Genomic DNA, 20,650 nt, shown 5'->3' with positions numbered 1-20,650 from the left:
CGATAATTCCAATCGGATTCGAATCTACGTGCTGTACGATACGTGCAACATTGCTTGATTGTACGTACGTTTGCACAGTGATCCAAGAATCTTGTAATCGCTATCTTGATTCATCGCAGTTTGCTTGCAATTCCGCGTCGTTCTGGTCGAAGAAACGTGGAAGCTCTTCGATCTTTCGTCATTGGAGAAAGGAAGGGAAAGAAAGAAGAGTGAGAGAGAGAAAGAGAGAGAGAGAGAGAGAGAAAGAGAGAAGCGTAAATTATGAGTTTATTGGGATCGAACGAAAAAGGAAGAAGAACAAAGTGCCTGATAATACATTTGCAATTCCGATAACCGGCAGAACACACGGATGGATCCGCTGTGATACATCGAGTTCTCGTCGAATCAGTCGATTGAATCGAATTAAAACAGATCGCGCGCGAAAACGCTGAAATGCAATTTCGCGAGCGTTCCAAATAAAAAAAGAGGGCGAGAGAGAGAGAAAGAGATGGGGGAGTGGAGGGTCCTCTCAACGCGTGGTCTTTAATAGAGACCGGTGTGCATCGTTGCGGAAGTGTGAAGAGCGATCGCATAATTCGCGAAAAACTATGGGAAACAGCTCGGAGAGCAGAGTGGCCCGCGGTAAATTAACGCAATTCGACGTGTCCGACGGGCCGGCACGCGCCGGGAAATTCGCGATTGGCCAAATCGCGGAGCTCCTCGCGGTTAGGTAAGCGGGCATGCGAAGAACGAATGCATTGCTCACCGTCCAACATCGCGAACGAGAGAGTTCAACATGCCCGACGAACGAGAGCGCGAAGCGACCAGTCCGTTATCCTATATATAGCACGGAAACATCGAGCACCGGCGCTGCCCGAAGACACGGGAAGACTCAGGACGCGACGTTGAGACAAAAGCCGGCAACGACTCGACGAGAATACCCGGAGAATCGATCACGACCATTGTCTTCCCATCTGATATTTGCTCGTCGTTGGTGGGATCGTCCGATCGCCGCGTATTTTTAAGCCCCGCCGGCAGGGCTGCGCGTGGATTTAGACATCGTCCTCCTACACCGGCAAGGATTCTAAGAATGCACCGGTCTATATATCACGCGAGGATGCGACGGGTTACTTTAAAAATGCACGTACGTGCATACACGAGGCTGGCTGGCTGCAGGCTGGCCGACCCGCTGCTTGACCTTTACTACTCGCGCGCGCGGATAATAATGCTTCTTCGCGCGTGGACTTCGCGAACAAATTTAACCGTAGAAGTGGGGGAGTTTCCTCCGTATCGGATACACGCGCCGTTTTAAGGGCGATTGCGTGCACCGATCGGCGGAAAAAGAACATTCCCGTACGGACGTTCACATGAGCGAAGGTGCGCGATCCTTTCGGGCCGGATAGATCTCGCGATGGATTCCACCCGGGTTTTTATCTCTCTTTCCCTCTCTCTCTGAGTGAATATATATGTGTGTGTGTGTGTGTGTGTGTGTGTGAATAGACGCCGAACGGAAATAAGCTCGCCAGCGAAACAATCTAGACCACGGAACTATCTTTATTCCGAGTGTGCACGTTCGGTTTTTGATGGGACGGCTCGCTACTAAATTAATATCCAGGGACAGGATATATCCGTCGAGGTGTATCGATGCGTTAATAATTAATATTTAATATCTGAAGCGATATATATATATATATATATATACATACACACATCCATCTCCCGGACGGCTCTCCGGGCGGGATAAAAATTATCCAGGGCACGTCGGCTTTTTTGCCGGGCTCGGGCGCAAAGGGGTTAAAAATATCGGCGCGAGTTGAAGAATGACCGAGCGGGAGGAGATGCCGGTCTCTCTTCCACGTGATTAGAGCGTGCCTCGTAAATTGAATTTTGCCGATAAAATCTTTCGCGCTCGTGCGCGCCCGCGGCGGCCTGCTCGTGGCCGCGCGATGATACGACGATACACCCTGTAAGCGGCCGCTTCTCCTTCCCCCACTTCCTCCTGCCGAACCCCCGTCGCACAACTGGAACAATAAGACTACTCAGACCGGCTCGTCGAAACTTTACGGCGCGAGGTAAAAATTGAACGGTTATATGCATTCAGAGTGCGCCTTCGGAGGAAACTTCGGCTGCTTAATACGCGCATAAACTTATCCCGAATGGACTTAGTCTGTACCAGGGCGCTTATTTATTCGCGCGGAAGCTGCCGCCGCCGCTATGGAAAATCACCGCGTCTCACATCCCGCGCAAGAGTTCTCGTCCGCGGCACATTTTTACGAGAGGGAGAGAGAAAGAGAGAGAGAGAGATTCTCCCCACGAGATGATTCACCGTTATCGCGCACACTTTAACAACCGATGGATCCTAGTGCGCGATATTAGGATAATATCGCCGATTTAGGGGAGATTCAGTACATCGAGAATACGCGCCCTGGTAAAAATTGAATCTCATGAATGTCTAGCCACGAGGTAGTAAATTTACGTCTGACGTCGCTACTAGCCAGTAATATAACGCTCGCTTCTCCTAGTGGCTAGATAACGGCTAAATAAATCAGTTAACTGATGGTTAGACAAAAGAGATGCAAGATAAAAAATCATAACTAATTGTCAGGGAGTAATATGATATAACTGATGGTTAGACAAAAGAGATGCAAGATAAAAAATCATAACTAATTGTCAGGGAGTAACGTAACGTTCACTTGTATTTTTTTGAAATTTTTATGGAATAACGTATCTTCAATTTTGATTTACTACTTCATTTGTAAATTCTAGTGGCGAGTATACAGCAGCTGAATTATATTAATATATAATATCTAATATAATATATAATATAATATAATTATGTTAATATATTTAGAATAAAAAGCGCCGTCCATTCCCTCATATTTGATATGTAACGGCTAGGCAACAGCTAGATCACGAAACCAATTTTACATTTTAGTGAATAATCTACCGGTAACGAACTAGTAACAAGAAAATTTCATCTGACCTGTACCAGCTAGATATTACCTTGTTTCCGACCTATTATATACATTTCTACTTGGACGCGTGTAATATGCGAGCTTGCGCTCCCTCCCTCTTACAAAGACTCGTACGAGATAATATACATTTCACAAGAGACGCCAAAAGTTGCGCGAGATGATTCCGACGAATACAATGACGCTTTCGTCATGAAGCTCCACGTCATCGACTCCGCTTTATCGTGCATCCATTAAACAAACCGGGGGAAATAACGCGTTCTTTTATTTGCGATTTGGGAAAATATCCGCGATCGAGGGGTATCCTTATTGGAGTCCGACGTCGGGAGATATTTTTAATAAAACACTGACAAATTTCTTTCTCTTTCTTTCTTGATCTCCCTTCCTATCTCTCTCTCTCTCTCGTTCTCTCGTGTCACGGTAAGCGACCCTTGGCGAATCGACGGCAGTGTACGAATCTATACACACGGGACGGCAGGATTATATCGGGTCGCTGCTGGTCACCCCCGTCGATTCAATAAGTGATAAATATGAGCGCCACTCGGCACGTAACCTACATGTAATATCCTCTCGCGATGCCAATACCGGTTTATATCATAATTTTCTCATCTTTTAAGATGGCGGCGTGGGTAGAATCGGGTCATAATCGGATTTCAGCTTCGAGGGAAGGATACTATGGATATTCTCTCTCTCTCTCTCTCTCTCTCTCTCTCTCTCTCTCTCTCTCTCTCTCTCTCTCAATATACTGCCAATGGTTCCTGCAAAACGAGAACGAAGGCGAGCGGGGTGGCGGGAACGGGAGAAACAGAGAGAACGGATAAGAGGTGAGCTTTATTAACATTGCCGTGCGAGAGCGCTTCGTCGCGCAAGTCTAATACATGAAAGTACCAGGTCGCCTAACAAACAATTTCGTCGTTTCTATCTCCTTCTCTCTACCTCTCTATCTCTCTTGCCTCCTCCCTCCCTCGCGTTCTCCCTTCGCTTTTCCTTTTTTTCTCATTTTCACGCGTACTCACAGCGACGAACGCGACTGTCACTAACGAACGAGCGCGTTAATGATATTAATTGCGACGTGTGAGGTCTCTCATTATTATTCCGACTTTCCGCTAAAAAGGGAATTCAGAAGGAGAGAGAGATGGAGAGAGGGAAGGATGGAGGTAGAAAGACGGACGGGGTAGCCGCGAACAGCGAAGTTAGGATAAAAACGCGGTCGGGCACGTGACATGATTTAATAATAAATAGCGAGTTTAAAATAAAGATGCCGGCGAAAATATAATAGGGCTCATGGCGTCATTTCAGAAAAGAAAAGAAAGAAAAGGGAGAAAAATGAAAAATGTCTCTCGCAAGGAAGAACACGCCGGGTCAATTTTTTGCTCGGGTTCTAGGACACGTTCCCGCGCAAAATGAGCCACAATGCGTGCGGAGCCGTATTACGTCTTATCGTGACGGCGGTCCCGTGCATGCCAAAAATTAGAGACAATAAACAATCAGCGGGGATGAAGTTCCGCTCGTTAGCCGAGCTGCGCTTCGCGTAGAGATTGCGCCGGCTTGCCAGGCAAATTCGGACAAATTTGCTCGGTACGTCGTCGCTCGTGGTGGGTGAAGGGGAAGGGAATAAGATCATTCCTTACGGTGGAGAAAACGGCAAGACTGCGGTGAGGAGCGAAGAAGAGGGAGGAAGTGGCAGGGAGCGCGGAGGGGGGGGGGACGTTGACGATGAATTAAATTCGCTTTTAAGAGCGGCACTTTTCCGCTAGAAACGCTCATTAGTGCTGATTGTGACGGAGCTCGCTATTCGCTCGTCGATTCCGCAATTCCGTACACGTCGCGCTGCAGTTTGCCGATAGCGATGCCAGGCATCGCAGCAGCAACAACAACGACGTCTCTCTATACGGCGAAATCAATTCGCGTCTCGATCTCGCGCAACAAACAAACCGAAATTAAATAAATGGTGGATCCCGCCGTTTACCGTAGCCGAGTACGCACTCTGGATGCGCATCATCCCCGTGGCGGCACACAACGTCGCAATTCGAAGGGATGAATTAGAGCGAAAATGCGCTAGTCGTGCGATAGCACACGCGCGGATAATCGATCGTCGAATGTATACGATCTGAACAACGATTCACCTAGCGTGATTGCCAACGATGGCCTTTGGTAGTCTTTCTCTCTCTCTCTCTCTCTCTCTCAGTGTAACAAAGAACGCGCGTCCTCAGAGAAAATATTATATCCTAGGGAGGTATCCTTGATAATAAAAGCGTCTATCCATCTACCTCTTTTTCCCCTCGTGCCCGGTCGCACGCGTTTTTTACCCCATTAGCCGACCTGCGATTTTATTGTGTCGCGTTCGAGACGGTAGAGCGAATTAAGTTAATCGGGGGGCCGGCCGAATGCGAAACGACGAGTGCGCAATTGGGCCATTTCCGTGCGATTGCGCAAAAATGCGTCACAAACTCGCGTTGCCGCGACGACAGGCCGTCGCCGGGCAGCGTTCGTTCGCAGTTTCGCGGATGAGGCGCGATTCTCAGCGAACCAGCCCGGCCGTGCGGCCGCATAATGCGGGCACATATTGCTGCTCATTGTGAGTTGTTGCACGAACTCTTGTCGGCTCGGTTGCACGACTATCGGCGACGATATTGCGCTCGGAGGAAGACGGCACGCGAACTCTCTCTCTCTCTCTCCCTCTCCTTTCTCGTTTCCTCGTTGGAAATAGTTTTGACGCAGGCTGAATGAGAGAGCCGGGCAGGCGATCCACGCGCGGCAATTTATGCGCCGGCGTTATCGGCCGGACGGGGAACACCTGTTCGTTAACTCATTCGACGACAACGACGACAAAGTGCTCGCTCGCGTCGCACGCCCACGATTTCCATTCTCGCGATCTGGAAATTAGTCCTGCCTGTCGTAGACCGACCGGTCTATTTATCGACAGGCCGCGCGCGCCGCCGTCGAACAGAGGCGCGGCCGAGTTCGTCTCGCCCCGTAATCTGCGGCCGAATCCGAAGGGAAGATCACGATCGTTAGTCCGGATCTACAATAGGTAGATAATAAGGCAACTTTTTGCCCCAAGCAACTAGATGGTGACGTAATTTCTGGCAAAAGTGCTACCAGTCGCAATTCCGAAAATTTAAGCGTTATCAGGCGTGTTTATTAATATGTGGCAGCGCCGAAAACACCTTTTGTCAGAAATTTACATTACATTTTATCGCAAAAGACCGAAGACTTACTACACCTGTCGTAGATCCGGACTTGAGAAATGACGCGTCGTGTCGCGTCGCGAACGCTACCGGTAGATTCAACGAGGTGTCTAGGTAGACTAATGTAGAAGAAAAATACCGAGACTGACACATCATTTTATTCTTGAGCTCTGAAACCCTGTTGAAGGTGTAGAATTAAAATTTATGCATTATTGTGTACGGATGCAAAGCGGCAACATTTCTCTAGTAAAATATATTATAGTTTTTTTTTGTAAAATCGTTACCTGCTGTCTTTTGTAAATAACTACTTTTTAAAAAGTTGGAGAAATGGCGCTTCAAGAAAGTTGATCCCAAGACTGACACATCCACGATACTTACCACGAAATTGGCAAAAAATGAGGTAAAAACACTGAAATTATATTATTTTGTACAGATATTATACATTCTCATATTTTATCTGTATTTTTTCATATTTTTTATTATGCGAAAAGGAATCCCCTGACTTTTCCTTCCGATTATTTTATACATGTACATGAGAAAAACAGGAGAAAATCAGACACCGGTAGTTTCAATTATATTCCGCGAGATGGTATTTCAGAGCAAAGTTCAAGTATGGCGGTCGAAAGACCAGTAAATTCAGGTTTACAAAATAACCTAAGCCTAATTTTTCTTGTGTGTTCAATGATAGAAAATAGAGATTGGCACAAGTTTCAAACGATTTAAAAAGTTTAAAGTTTACACCATAAAATAGTATTATCCAATAAATTACTTGCCGCAGATTTGTTACTTAAGAATTACAAGATAATACAAAATATTTACAGGAAGGTAGTTCAAGAGAAACTTCAGCGCATCGAAAAATCAACCGACGCTAATAACAATCAAATGCATTTACAAACAAAAACTGCCACTTTAACACCACCTACTGCACACAAAATAGCACACAGTAAACGAAGTTCATGTATTGTTCGGCAGAATCCGATATTTTATAGACAAGAAATACAGGTATATCTATTTTTTATACCTATGTCAACTTTGGTGCTTTTTTTTACGTATATTTTGCCGCGATTTTATTAATTGATTTTGTAGAGGCTACGTCCCTTATTGAAGCAAGTTGAAAATTATGGAGACAGACATGTTTGTTCTCGAGATGAATCGAATATATGTAAATTCGACGGATGAATCGATAAACGAGTGATATTCTTCTGCGAAATACCAATCCTCATAGATAGAGGTTTATGTAATTTAGCAGCAACTTTACCATTTGTAAAAGTTGCGATCCTTTAGGAGTAGTTCACGTGCCGCTCATATTTATCACGTAGAATGACGCAGCGTAGAAATACTAACGGAAAAAGCGGCCAAAATTTACTCAAAGCAATGTGTGTCGTGTAAAAATATAACATGAAAATCTGAGTGCCATTTTTAGAAAATTTGTCGCTGCATCAATGCGACAAAAAATCTGCCTCATCGTGCGCCGTAAATTTAATGACCAATTCAGCACAATATATTTGTTTCATAAATGCAATTAAAAAAAGTTGCATAAATCACTCATTTACCTCACGTCGCGACAATCTCGTGAAAGTCTATCTGAGCAGACGTGCAGGGATTCGAAGGCGAACAAAATATGGAAAAAAATTAGGTGTCTACCTGAGGAACGAGATATCAAGACAACGGTGATGATTACAACGCACTGCCCACCGGCCGACGAAGACGCAGGCGCGCGTCGAAATTAGAAAGGAAAAGATAAAGAGAGGAGGAAAAATTCCGAAACGTGTATCCGGGAATCCTCACTCGTGGAGGAGATTCGCGTGAGGCAACACACATTTTCGAAAAGCCGCGGCTACTCCGATGGCTCGCGTATATTTCGAGATTTATGTTTGCGAAGATGTACACGCGAGAGCGGGGTAAAATTTACGCGTTTAAAAATGTTCGCTGCGGCGGAGGCAGCAGCCTCCCCCCCCTCTCCCTCCTTCTCAAACAGCCCGAGGAATCTTCCCGCCCGGTTATACGAATCTGGAGACTCGAGGGATGCATCATATTAGATTATAATACGTAATACGGCTCTGCATAATTTACGAGTTCGCTGAATAACGCCAAACGGCGTAAAGCACCGCGCGACGCGCCGAGACGATCCACTTTACTCCCGGCGAGAGGATAAGAGAGGGAGAGAGAGGGAGAGAGAGACGCCGCTCGGCTCAGGGTGAAATTTAAATTTTTCGTAAATTCACTGCGCTCCGTGTTAGACGCGGACGCGATAAACCCTCCGAAACCGGTCCATGAAGATTCCCGACAAGCGACCCCTCGCTCGCGCTTTTCAGCGGCGATGCGACACACGAAACTCATTCGCGTTTCCATCGGCAAGCGATATATCTGACACACGGCCATACATACATACATATACACACACGCACGCACACACATGTACGCACGCGAAGTCTCTCGATCGCTTAATTGCCCGCGAATTATCGCCCGTTTATTCGGATGATGGCAACGGTCCAACTTCGAGGCTATGAGTCTCGACGCGCAAGTGCGAACACACTGGGAAAAACATATTTAGTATTTGTAACCATAATCGCACAAGTGGAAGAATTATAATCGGGAGAACCATTTCGTCAGTAAGTGTTACTACACAGAGAAAAAGATTCATTTGGATTTCGCAAGAATTCTTTATTTGAAACGAATTTGTCGGTTTCTTTAGAATGGAGCAAACAAACGAATATTTGTTTCGACAAACGAGATTGTTTGGTTTCTCAAACAATACATATCTTTACGTCGAATAACATATCTCTTTTGTATTTTCATCCAAACATTACAAATGGTTCTGACAAGCAAAGAATTATCTGAAACATTAACATTATGTTGAAGATATGTTAAAGAACTTAATTTTGTTTCAGTAAAACAATATTTAATATACAGAGTATCCCGGGATAAAGAGAACTTGAAACATTTTGTGTGATCTTAAAAGTAATCAAAAGAAGCGACCATTAAAAATTTTTCTTCCACGATATTCCTCTTTTGAAACTGTTCAAATTATGTTTTAAACGCGTTCCATATATCATTAAAAACAAAGGAGATATTTAGATGTTCTCCATTTGCAGACATGGGTTCACTGACAAAAATTACTCGTTTTGATGCCCTTTAAAAGCGCTCAAAGTTTGTCGGTCTAACTTCGAGACACCTTGTATATGACAGTAATAAACAAATATTTCGATCAGTTATATTTTTTCACTTGATGGTATACAAATTTACCGTTTGTACAAAAATGTATCAGAAAGTTAAATGTTTCATACTGACGTATGTATTCTCGTCACCGCAATATGAATTGGTCGTTATTTCTAACGTCAGTATGAAAAAAAATGTTATTTCAGTTAATAACTACTGGGTAACGTATAATACTACTGTGAATGCACATCTATGACAGGAAAGACGGGATATTTGCGTCTCTGGACAGCGATGGACAGTTATAACCCGATCGCGTTGTATTGCTCGTCATCATTTTCAAAGGAACTGTTGCGCAAATAAATCCATGTAATAATAAATAAATCCGTGCAAGTCAACTGTAAATTATAATAATTTACGTGGCTATGTAATTCTAACTAAAATTATCGTTTATCACTGAGATGTTGATAATTACATGTAATTTAATTAACTCTCAAATTTGCGTCAGCATTAAAGCAACGCATACTGTACAGGAAAGACGCAAAACTTTTTTCAGTGTGAAAACACTTTGGTGCACGTTTCAAAGTCATTGTAAAAGTTCCACACTTCTTGAAAAAAGTTACGTGTGCAGTTTTATTCTTTTTCAAATTAGTATAAATTCAAGACTCATATTTTTATGTATGAACGAAAATAATTTTATGCAAAGATAAAATTCTCGTTTACACGAGGAGAGATCATATTCTTATAATTCAAGAATAATTTTCATAAGCTGAGAGGAGAAGGTATCGGACAGAAAGGACGATATCCTCCAACCAAATACAATTCTTAGATTGAAGACATCGTTCTTCTTCCTGCCCGATATTTTATCCCTTCAACTCGTGAAAATGATTATTGAATAACGAGAATATTATATTTCAAGTGGAATCTTTCTTCACATAAACAAACTTTATCTTCACGTGAGGTTATACATTGCCGCTTATACACGAGAATATGAGTCTGACAGTAATTTTTTCCGCGCACGGGAGACACGGTGCTGCATTCTTAGTGGCTCCGTCCCAAATCAACGGACTTAAATCCGCAGGCCGCGGCGGGCATAACAATCGCGGGCGGTTCAAATAGCGAAGCATTCGCGAGTGTCGGAGCAACAAATCTCCGAAGTGTTCGCAAGCATCCCTCCCGCTCGGGTCTCCGGCGGGGGTATGAAAATTCGGCAAAAGCCCGCTCTCGAGAAAAGTTCGCGTGGATGAATGATTCATCTTCGCGAGCTCTCCGAGCGGATCTCGAGGGCTCCAGTTCACGAACACCGCGGGGACGATCGCCGTTTCGAGAGACTCACCTTGCAATGGGTGCAGTTGTGGATGACGGAGTACGGCTGGGCGCAATCGTAGCGCGCCAGTACCTCCTCGAACTCGCAATGCAGCCTCGCGGCCAGGGCATCGACGAGCAACAGCTTGTCCAGGGCATCGGCGCACTTGAGGCCGCCGTTTAGCACGTCGTCGAGCGGGCCGGCCTTGCCGGGCGCCAGGGCGTTGACCACCGCGTGCTCGCAGCAATGCCGCAGACGCAACCCGCTCATGAACCAATATCGATTCTCCCTTGGGGTTAAAAAACTTCGCGTACTGGCCCGGCCGAAATCGTCCCGACAGATGTCCCTCTTGTGCGACTCCTCGAGATAAAAAAGGCACTGTTCCGGGGCCGTCCGTACGCCCGCCTCCTCGGTATACGCTCCGCGTCGATCGGCCTTCTCGAGCCGCGTTTTCGTCCTTATCATCATCGTCGTCGTCGTCGTGGTCGTCGTCACGCCGGTGCTCACGTCGATCACCTCGCGGAAAGGGTCCCGCGAGGTCGCGGCGCACGGCATCGGACAGTACTTGGGCACCTCCGGTGGACCGCAGCTACCCTGAAGATCGGCCGGCGCTGGTCCCGCCAGATCGCAGGCCGACAGCCAGGGGTTCACCTGGTTCACCTCCCAGCTGTACTTGCCGTAGGGGTGCCAGTGGTCGGTTCGTTCCCGCTTCGGTTGCTTCCGATGGCGACGACGCTCGCTGTCCTCGGTACTGTAATCGCCACCCTGAACGTACTGCTGCGGCTGCTGGTGCTGGTGGGCGACGACCGTCGACGACGAGAACAGGTTGGTGTAGGACGGCGTGGCGTTGCGCTGCGCGGGGTTCTTCGCGTGCCCGAGGGTCGGGTTCTGCGCGAAGGTCGAGGCGAGGTGAGCCGAGCAGAGCAAGGGCCACGCCAGAAGGTACAGCACGAGGAGGAGCAGCCTGCCTCGGCGCGTACGCGGCTTGTCGCCTCCTCCCGTCCTCCTAGTGATTAACTTTTGTAACCAGGCAGTGTTGTCGCTACGTCTCCCCCCTCGGCCGTGGAAGTCCGTCGGACTCTCGCGACGACGCCTCCTCTCGGCGAACGGGCAGTCCGGGCCGTCACCAAGAACAACAACACTAACACGCGCGGCGTCCTCCCGGTGCATCCTCCGCCCCCCGTCGTCGCCTTGGTCGTCCCTGTCATCGCTATAGGCAGTGTAAGCAAGCACGGCGTCGCCGTCCTCCTCGTGATCCTCGCGAGGGACGCGAAAGGCAGTGGCAGTTCCGGGCCCTCCTCGGCGAGCCGGCCCGGACGACGCGATGCTGCGCTGTTCCTCCTCCCCCTTCCACTCGTTCGTCGACGCAGGTGGTCCCGTGAGTCCGAGCGGATCGAGCCGCATGGGCGCGAGCGGATGATCGGGGACGCTAACGTCCCCGACGTCCCCAGCGGGTCGCTCCTCGCTCGACGACGACGATGATGACGCGGACTCGCGGTGGACTCGCGCTGCCGCATCGCTGCCACCTAGACTGAGACTCGGGACGCCCCGAGACGGCGAGAGGACGCGGCGCGCAGCGGCACGCGTCGACGACGACGACCTGGTGGACGCCGGCTGACCGAGCCGCGACGTCTCTCCGACACGTGCCGCTGCGCGTTTCCCGCGACGACGCCACGACGCTCCAGCCTGTCTGCGCTCTGTCCGACCGCTCGCCGGGGTATCCCTCTGCGATGGTATCAGCCCCGCTCGTGCGTGTCCCGGACCGGTTGCCCAGGTGCCTGCCTGAGCGGTCCGGGTTGGCGGGGCCCTTAGAAGTTCCCCTGGACCAGCGTGCCTCGATTGACGACGACCACGAGGAGGTTCGCGGCCGCCGTCGGGAGGAGTCGCGGCGACAACGTTGACGACGGTGACGACGGCGCGAGCACGCGCTCGTGACCCACCAGCGCTTCCGTCTCTTCCTCTTGCCGCGCCACCTGCACCACCACCTCGCGCCGCCGCTCCTCGGCCTGTCCTCTCCGGCCGCTGTCGCCGCTGTGCCAGGTGTGCGCCACTTCCGAGTGAGCGCGACGACGCCGGCAGCCGAGCGGCGAAAGCACCTGCTGCTGAGCAACACCGTCGTCGTCGTAGTCCCCCTGCCGAGGCTCGCGAGCTCCCAGTGCGGGGTACCGAGGTTCATGCTGCATCCTGAACGCTCGTACCCTCCTCCTCGTCCTCGCGATCCTTGGTCGTCGCCGATTATCACGGCCGGTGGCGGCACGCGCACCACCACCACGACGACGGCGACGCGGGTAACGGGAGGACGTCGAGGCGCCGAGACCTCATGGACACACCCTGGCCGGGCACCGCGACGAGAGGTTGTGTCCCTCTCGCCTGCACTCGCGCGCTAGTCGGCTGACGGCTCTGCTGCCGACGGTGACGATGTTGAGGCTTCACGACGGGCAGACACCAGCGGGTATCTCGCGGCCGCGATTAGCCGAACGAGGCATTAGGAGGAGGACGTCGTCTCGATGCTGGAGGTACGCGCTGGAGGCTGCTCCATGCTGATGGTGCGAGGAAGCCTGCTGCTGCTACTGCTGCTACCGCTGCTGCTGGCACCACCGTCGTCGCATCGGCGCATTGTCACCCCCCGTGTGTGCCTTGTCGCGGCGCTTCTCGCCGCTCGACGATTCCACTCTCGACGATGCACGGATCCTCGTAGCGACGCTCACCGGCTGCTCGCCGCTAATCACATCCACTCGTCGGTCCCGCGGGAATATCAACGCCAGACCTTATCCGATCGCCGGATTCATCCCTTTCTCTTTCTATCTCTCTCCATCCGTGAGCCTCCCGTCTCCAGCTACACCGACACGCACACGTGCGGTGTACTCGCGCGCGCACGGAGAAGGGAGAGGCTATGTTCCATGCGTGCACATTCCTCCCCGTGTCGATGCGATCGTCTTGCCTACCGGTGATCCGATAATCTGTGTATCGTCTCCTCTCTCTCTCGATCGTATTTATTTGCGCCGAGAGGACGGATCGCGCGGGCTTGTATATCAGGTGCGTCCAGCAAGAGGGGTAAGATCGGGAGGGTAGGTGGATGAGAAAAGTGCTGCGGCGGTGTGCGGTGTTGTTTGCGCGAGAGGGCTCGTATTACGGCGAATCCACTGTGTTCGCGCCCTCCCCCTCCCCCTCCCCGGAGCGGGCGAGGGTTAGACCCGCGTTCGTCGGGTGCGTTTCGTTGCGCGCGATAGCCCGGATGGTAAGCCCGAGACAGAAGTAGACGGTGATGATATCTAGGTTGGTCGGACAGGCGAGCGGATATCCTCTCTCTCTCTCTCTCTCTCCCCTTGCCCGGTATCCCTACGGTATCTTTAAGGACAGCGGCGGCGGCGGCGACGACGACGGCGGCGACAACGGCAGCGGCGGCGGCGGCCGTACGTCGGAACGGCGCCCGGCGACGGAGGATGGGTGACGATATAGGGAGCACAGATGAGCGCACCAGGCTAAGGACGACACACACATACACACACCAACATGTACAACACACCACTTGCGGCCGGAGCGCGCGCGCGCGCGCGAGCGTGTCGACACGACTACGACGACGGAGGAGGAAGAAGAAGAAGAAGAAGTAGTAGTAATAGTAGAAGAAGCAGAAGAGGGAGAAGAAGAAGAAGAAGAAGAAGAGGAGGAGAAACACCGAAAAAAGCGCGACCCGCCGACACCAGGCACTGCGCGCTAGCGTGTCGGCTAGCTCTCGTAACGACACGGACGTACCCGAGGATCCCTCTTGGAGAGACTCGTCGAAAACTTCGGGGCGCCCTCGCTCTCTCGCGGACCGTGTCTCTCCGCTGTCGCGCTGCCGAGCGCGCGCGCGCACACGCACCACTCTCCGCCGTCCGCCCCTTCGCACCCCCTTCTTTCGCAACCCCCGACGCTCTACCCTACCCTCTCCTGTCCACCCTCTCGCCGCCTGTCCTGTACTCAAGTTTCTCTCTCGCTCGTCTGTATCTACTTCTCTCTGCCTCAAGCGATTTCACCCTCTTTCTCTCTCTCTCTTTCCACTATCAACCCCTGACGCAAGCCTCCATCCTCTCTTTCTCTCTTTTTCCCTCCCTCCCTCTCTCTCTCTCTTTCTTTTTCTCCCTCCTTCGCTCTCACCCCCGTGGAAAGAGATTTGCAGGGCGGATTCTTTCCACTGGCGGACATGAAAGTCGCGCCACCTGCGTCCTCGTCCTTGCGCCCGGTGGCGATGCGATTCCCTTCTCCTCGGAGGAGGGTACCGAGCACGCGGCGTCGACGGGGGTAGTCGACGAGGGGTTCATCGAGCGTGATCATTGTCATTACGCGATATCCCGCGCTCCCAAGGTGTCATCCGGAGCATCTCTCTCCTCGGTGCGGCGAGTGATGATGACGACCACGAAGGCGACGGGCTGGGCGTCATCGTGCAGGTCGCCATCTTCGTTCTCGCGCCGCTCCCCGTCCGGGGACGAGCGGTGGCTTCGAGCGCTCTCTCATTCCCCGCGACCCTTCCTCTCCGTATCCTGCGCCCCTCTCCAGCCGCTGTCCACCCCGCGCGACCCTACTCGCTTTCCCACCCCCTAGATCGCTCACCCTTCTCCGCTCGCCACCTCTTTTCCGTCTTTCTCCGTGCCGTCGCTCCCTCTTCGTCTCTCCCGCGACGAGTCCTACCTCTCTCGCACCCCAAATCGCACTACCTCCTGCTACTCCCCCCTCCCCCACCTCTCTCTCTCTCTCTCTTTCTTTCTTTCGCTCTCTCCCTTTGCATCCCCCCTCCCATGAGTTTCCGCCTACCCTCGGCGCATACGGCGCTACACACACGATCGCCTTCCGCTCCACGCGAACGCTGATTCTTCTCTACCCATCCTGCCAACCCCCTGCCACCCCCGCCGACATCTCCCGAATCCCGCCTTCGCGGGGAGAGCTCTTCTCGCCAGCCTCCGTTTTCTTCCCAGTGAGACTTCCCCGCCGCCCCTCTTCTTCGTCTTCTTCATCATCCCCGCATCCCGTTCATCCCCTTCTCGCTCGCGCCCTCGGTGCCGACGAACGCGTCGCTCGCCGAAAAAAGAAAAAAAAAGAGAGAGGAGAGAAACCGACCGAGTACGATCCTCGACTCTCGCGCGGCGCAGTATGGATTTGTGCTCGTTCCGAGATTCGAGCGACCGTCCGAACGACCCGAATATATCGGCGGCGGTGGCGATGGTGGTGGTGGTGACGGCGGCGGCGACGGCGGTGGTGGCGGTGGCGGCGGCGGCCGCTCGCCGCGGCACGCGTTATATACGTTCCGACTTCGATCGGCGTCGACGAGGTCGAGAGGCCGAGTCGAATCGAGAGGGAGAGAGGGTGCGAAGAAAGAGAGAGAACGAGCCGCGCGAGATCGAGTCGCGCACGGCTCGGGGCTGACGACGCATTCGTCTCGACTAGACTTCCGATAGCGGCGAACGATGACGGTGTCTGACACCACCTCTCTTTCTCTCTCTTTTTCCTTTTCCTTCAGGGTGCTCACGAGAGATAGAGCCGTCGTTGGTACCCCTTTCGAGCTGAGCCAGGGAGAGATAGGATTCTCGAGGAGCCCGAACGCTTATCGGCAAAAAGGCATCGCCGATTCTGCGATAATGAATTGAAAATCGTTAGGTTGTGGAAACAGCTGCGGTATTCAATTACTATAGGAGGGGGGGNAGGGGGGGGGGGGGGAGAGATCATTAAAGAGGTTTCAAGGCTGCAATAATCCTTTTTTCATATATCGCATTTTGTTATAATTAGCGTTATCGTATAATATTAGGATAGGAGATTTTCCGCAGAGACACTTTCTACAAATTGTTGTCATCGTCATCGAAATTTTTCTCAAGGTGATCTCTTCGTTTTAACAATTTGATACGAACGATACGTCTTATTTTTCGCTGTCTTCTAATCCACCCGAAGCTTCTCACGTGCACTTTTAAATTGATCGGTTGAACATTCCATATCGAGGAGTTGAAGTAGAAAAGTCGCAGCTGAATGAAATTTCCACTTACATTCGCTGTCTCGCAATATTCACTGGACGGAAAGCGAAATCGGTGTTACGCATACGAGGAACTGTCCTCGTTCATGTCTTTCCGCGGAAACAGCTGCTCCGACGGGCTATTTAAATTCCGCAGACCAGCTGAGAGAAAGAATGAGGAGTGAGGAAGGGGCGGCTGAGGTGCAGTAGGAGAGCCGAGATTCAAACGGTACCTCGAGCGCGCTCGCAGGGCCGTCTCTTAGCGTCTCTAATCCTTACGAATCCTGAAACCGTAGTCGATGGCTAAATGTATCCCTGTTCAAAATTAAAAATGTTAAAATTTCATCAATTTAATGGAAAATATCGTTGTTAGCGCATAACCAACCTCAATTTTCCGACATGTGCTTTTGCATTCGCGCGAAAACTACTCATCATCCTTATCACAATTCATTATTTATCACGCGGGTAAAAGTATAATCGAGCCCACGAAGCGACACACCCAAACAGAAATATATCTAGTCGACCTGAGTCAAAAGTTAGTAGCTAATTAGTAAACTGGACTAAATTTTCCAGCTTGTTACCAGCTAATTATTCATTAAAATGTAGAATCAGTTTTGTGACCTAACTGTTGTTTACATTACATGTCAAACATGAAGGAGTAGGTGGTGCTGTCGATTATAAAATATACAGAGTTTACCAAAGGTGTTACCAAAGGAAACCTCTTAATATTTCGAAAACCACGCATTTTCAAAAAATGTTCTATATAAAAATTGTAAGGTTTTAAAACTCGCATTATATAGCAATATTATGGTCAAATTTGCACCTCTTTTGTGTGTGTGTGTGTGTGAGTGAGTGAGTGAGTGAGTGAGTGTGAGTGTGTGTGAGTGTGTGTGTGTGTGTGTGTGTGTGTGTGTTAGCAGAGAAGTAATAAAATATATACTTATGTACACACATACATATACAAAAGAGGTATAAATCCGACCGTATTACCTCCACGCGATACACCTTGGATAATGCTAATGAGGGTGGTATTACTTTCAAGCTCCATAACTTGAAAACTTTATTTAATGAAATATACTTGATATTATAACATTTTGAAGAACTCTTGAGGTAAGCTACATGAATATGCAATGAATATGCAATAAATATGCAAAAGTGAGGGTTCCCATTAAAAAATTTCAAAATGATCTTTACGTGACTTTTACAGCGCTATTTAAAGTTATACCAATATTACCATGTAATGTGTTATCCTACAACAATATTTTATAAATCATTTTTTTCCAAAATGCGTAATTTTAGAAATATTAAGGGTTTCGACACTTTTGATAAACTCTATATAATCTAACTACTATAAACTCGCCACTAGCATTTAAAATGAGATAGCAAGTCAAAATTGAGAATATTCCATAAAAATCTGAAAAAAAGATAAAAATGAGCGTTATACTGCCACCTGGCAACTAGTTAATCTTTCGTTTAACCATTAGCTAACTTATTCATCTAACTACTAGGAGAAATAAGCGTTACATTACAGACTAGTAGCGATGTTAGACGCAAATTTACTACCTCGTGGCTCGACACTCAATGTTCAATTTCTATTAGGGCAGAACATAAAATTGACAAAGTCGTGAAGATACCGAATCAGACAACACAATGATCGCAAAAGCCTACGATCATCATTAATGTAATAAGCCTGGAGTATATAAAAAAACGTAAGCAGTAAGGCTTAAGCAGTAAGGAAATTGTCCAACCACAGTCCATTATTCTTAAATTACAAGGCGAATAGTCGATTGTAATTGGTCAATATATGTTTACCGCTTATGTTTTATTATTTATATTTTTCTACGTGCTTCAGGCTTTAGAATAGGCTCAGCCAGTTTCCAGCGTAAAACCCACGGAGTCCAAAGTTGCAACGCGCGCAACCGTGTATACAGAGTTAGAATACAAACAAACCATGTGCCCAATGAAAGGATGATGTGGTATCTATTTCTATCCTTCTATATGTAATCCATATATCTCATATGTTATCTATTATAAATACTCTTAATACACCGCTATAACAACAACAATTATGCATGGATTGCCTTCCCAAATATCACGAAAAATATATGTAAGTTCGGTCATTTTATAATAAATATATAATATTAATCTTGTTTCTTTACATTAGTACATATATTGTACGAACGATATTTTATTGTTTTCACATTCGATATCTCTATAAACAGTTCATAAAATTATTCCTATTTCAGTTATCAAAACCGCCATCCATACATGCTAATCTAAGTTTTAACGAATTAAGCCCGCGTCGTATCAGCTGATATGCTAGCCAGCGTGGTGGTTCGCATGTCTCTTTAACGCGAAAACAAGCATCGCGCAACGAGGTGCGAACTTAAGTCTCGGCATCCTCGAGTACGCGTCTCGGTGTCCACGCATCTATTCTACCCAGGACGCGAGATCTCCGCGCGGGAGAGTCTGGACGACTACGACCCTGACGGGTCCGGCGCGCGTCCGCGGTTTGGGACAGTCTGTGCTGCGCACAGAAACGTCGGTGGCCTGGTTGCTCTCACGGTACGGCTGCACGCATGCACGCACGCATGTACGCACAGGTACCCACGCGCGTCGTCGGCGCGCCGCCGCACCTCGTCGACGGCCACGTTGCGTACGCGACCCGTATTCCCTCTCTCCCTTCGGTATCTCAAGGTAGAAATGGGGCTCGCGCATGACCGTGAGTGAAGAGAAATTTTCGCGAATCGATAATACGCAACCAGCTGTAGCAGCGGCGGGTTAGTCACGCGGACAGCTTGCCCGTCTCGTTGTTGCTCAGTCCACCCGCGCCGGCCAGCCCTCGAAAGCACCCCCATCCTCCATCCATCTCCTCCTTTTCCTCCTCGTCGTTCTCCTACTCCTACTGCCGTTAGAGCTTTTTGGCACCGCACACCGAGATTCGCGGGAGAAATCGCGATACGCGCACTCCGCCCGTTACATAAGCCATACATCATCTCGGGTACATGTACAGGGTGTTGCGAGCAACGTACAGGTCGGTACGACGGGTTGGCCCTGTTGAAAATTTCCAGCCGGATGCTCACCTTGGAAATCCAAGGGAACTCATGTGAATCCATATAGAATATGACAAATCCATACATAGGAATCTACATGGTGTGTGGAAAATTCATATGCGGCAATTCGTACGGATTATTACCTGAGATTTAGGTTTTTCGCGCAAATCCCCAGGGATAGTCACGGGAGATCCCATGTGGATTTCTCGTGTGGATCCCCGCTTGGTTTTATTTCTCAACGGGAAATCATGCACGGTCTTGGTGGCATATTCATTCACACGCTCATATCAAACAGCAGGCAAATGAACATGCCGCCAAAGATTACCGAGTACGGCCACACGAGCTTGCCAGTAGGCAACCCGTCGTACTGACTTGTGTGCTGATGGGACACCCTGTACAGAGTGGTCCACGCAGCCGGTGGGATTTGATTCCGCGAGTTGGGATTCTTCGGACGCTTTTCGCTTGATGCAAATGCTCCTAAGACACTTATTTCACCCTTTTCTCCCTCTTTCCCGGCCGCCGTTTCACGTCGTTTCACGATCGACGAGAGAAACCCGAGACGAGAATCGCTCGGATCCGCTGGAATCCGCGCGATCGCCGGCGAACACGCCTGCCGCGGTTATGAAAGCTACGGAGTCTCGGAGAAGAGAAAGAGAGAGAAAGAGAAATGAAGGCGGCGATGGAGGAGAAAGAGGGGGAGGACGATGAGGACTACAACGTGTCGAGAGGCCGACGTGACGGAGGAAGGGAGCACGAGCCGTTAGAGGGTCACATCGGGGTTGCTGCGATAGCGAAGGTTGAGAGGATGGCCTCCCTCGACGGACGGTCGGGGGCGGCGGTGATGACGGTGGTGGTGGCAGCAACGGAGCGGCCCGGGGAAGAGCGGAACTGGTAAAACAGCACGGCCGTCTCTTACCGCCACGGACATGTGTACACGTTTCCGGGCCTCGCGGCAGCAAAGACGCGGACTCCGAGCGGCATTGTGCCGTCACGTGCGGCCACTCCGCCCCCCCCCC

General features: G+C 49.7%; 1 protein-coding gene across 1 annotated transcript in view; it reads right to left on the bottom strand.

The window, feature by feature from the left end:
- The window catches only part of LOC106742153, an 84,100-nt gene extending 72,326 nt beyond the window's left edge, over nt 1–11,774 (bottom strand). Inside the window, exon 1 of the mRNA XM_014614837.1 lies at nt 10,635–11,774. Coding sequence (XP_014470323.1) covers nt 10,635–11,774 — 1,140 coding nt within the window. The remainder of the gene's footprint in view (nt 1–10,634) is intronic.
- Between the last annotated feature and the right edge of the window lie 8,876 nt (nt 11,775–20,650).

The sequence above is a fragment of the Dinoponera quadriceps genome, unplaced genomic scaffold (genome assembly GCF_001313825.1).
Source record: "Dinoponera quadriceps isolate SergipeBrazil2010 unplaced genomic scaffold, ASM131382v1 scaffold3, whole genome shotgun sequence".
Lineage (NCBI taxonomy): Eukaryota > Metazoa > Arthropoda > Insecta > Hymenoptera > Formicidae > Dinoponera > Dinoponera quadriceps.
Note: the sequence above shows the minus strand (reverse complement) of the source record. Positions and strands in the feature narration are given on the sequence as shown.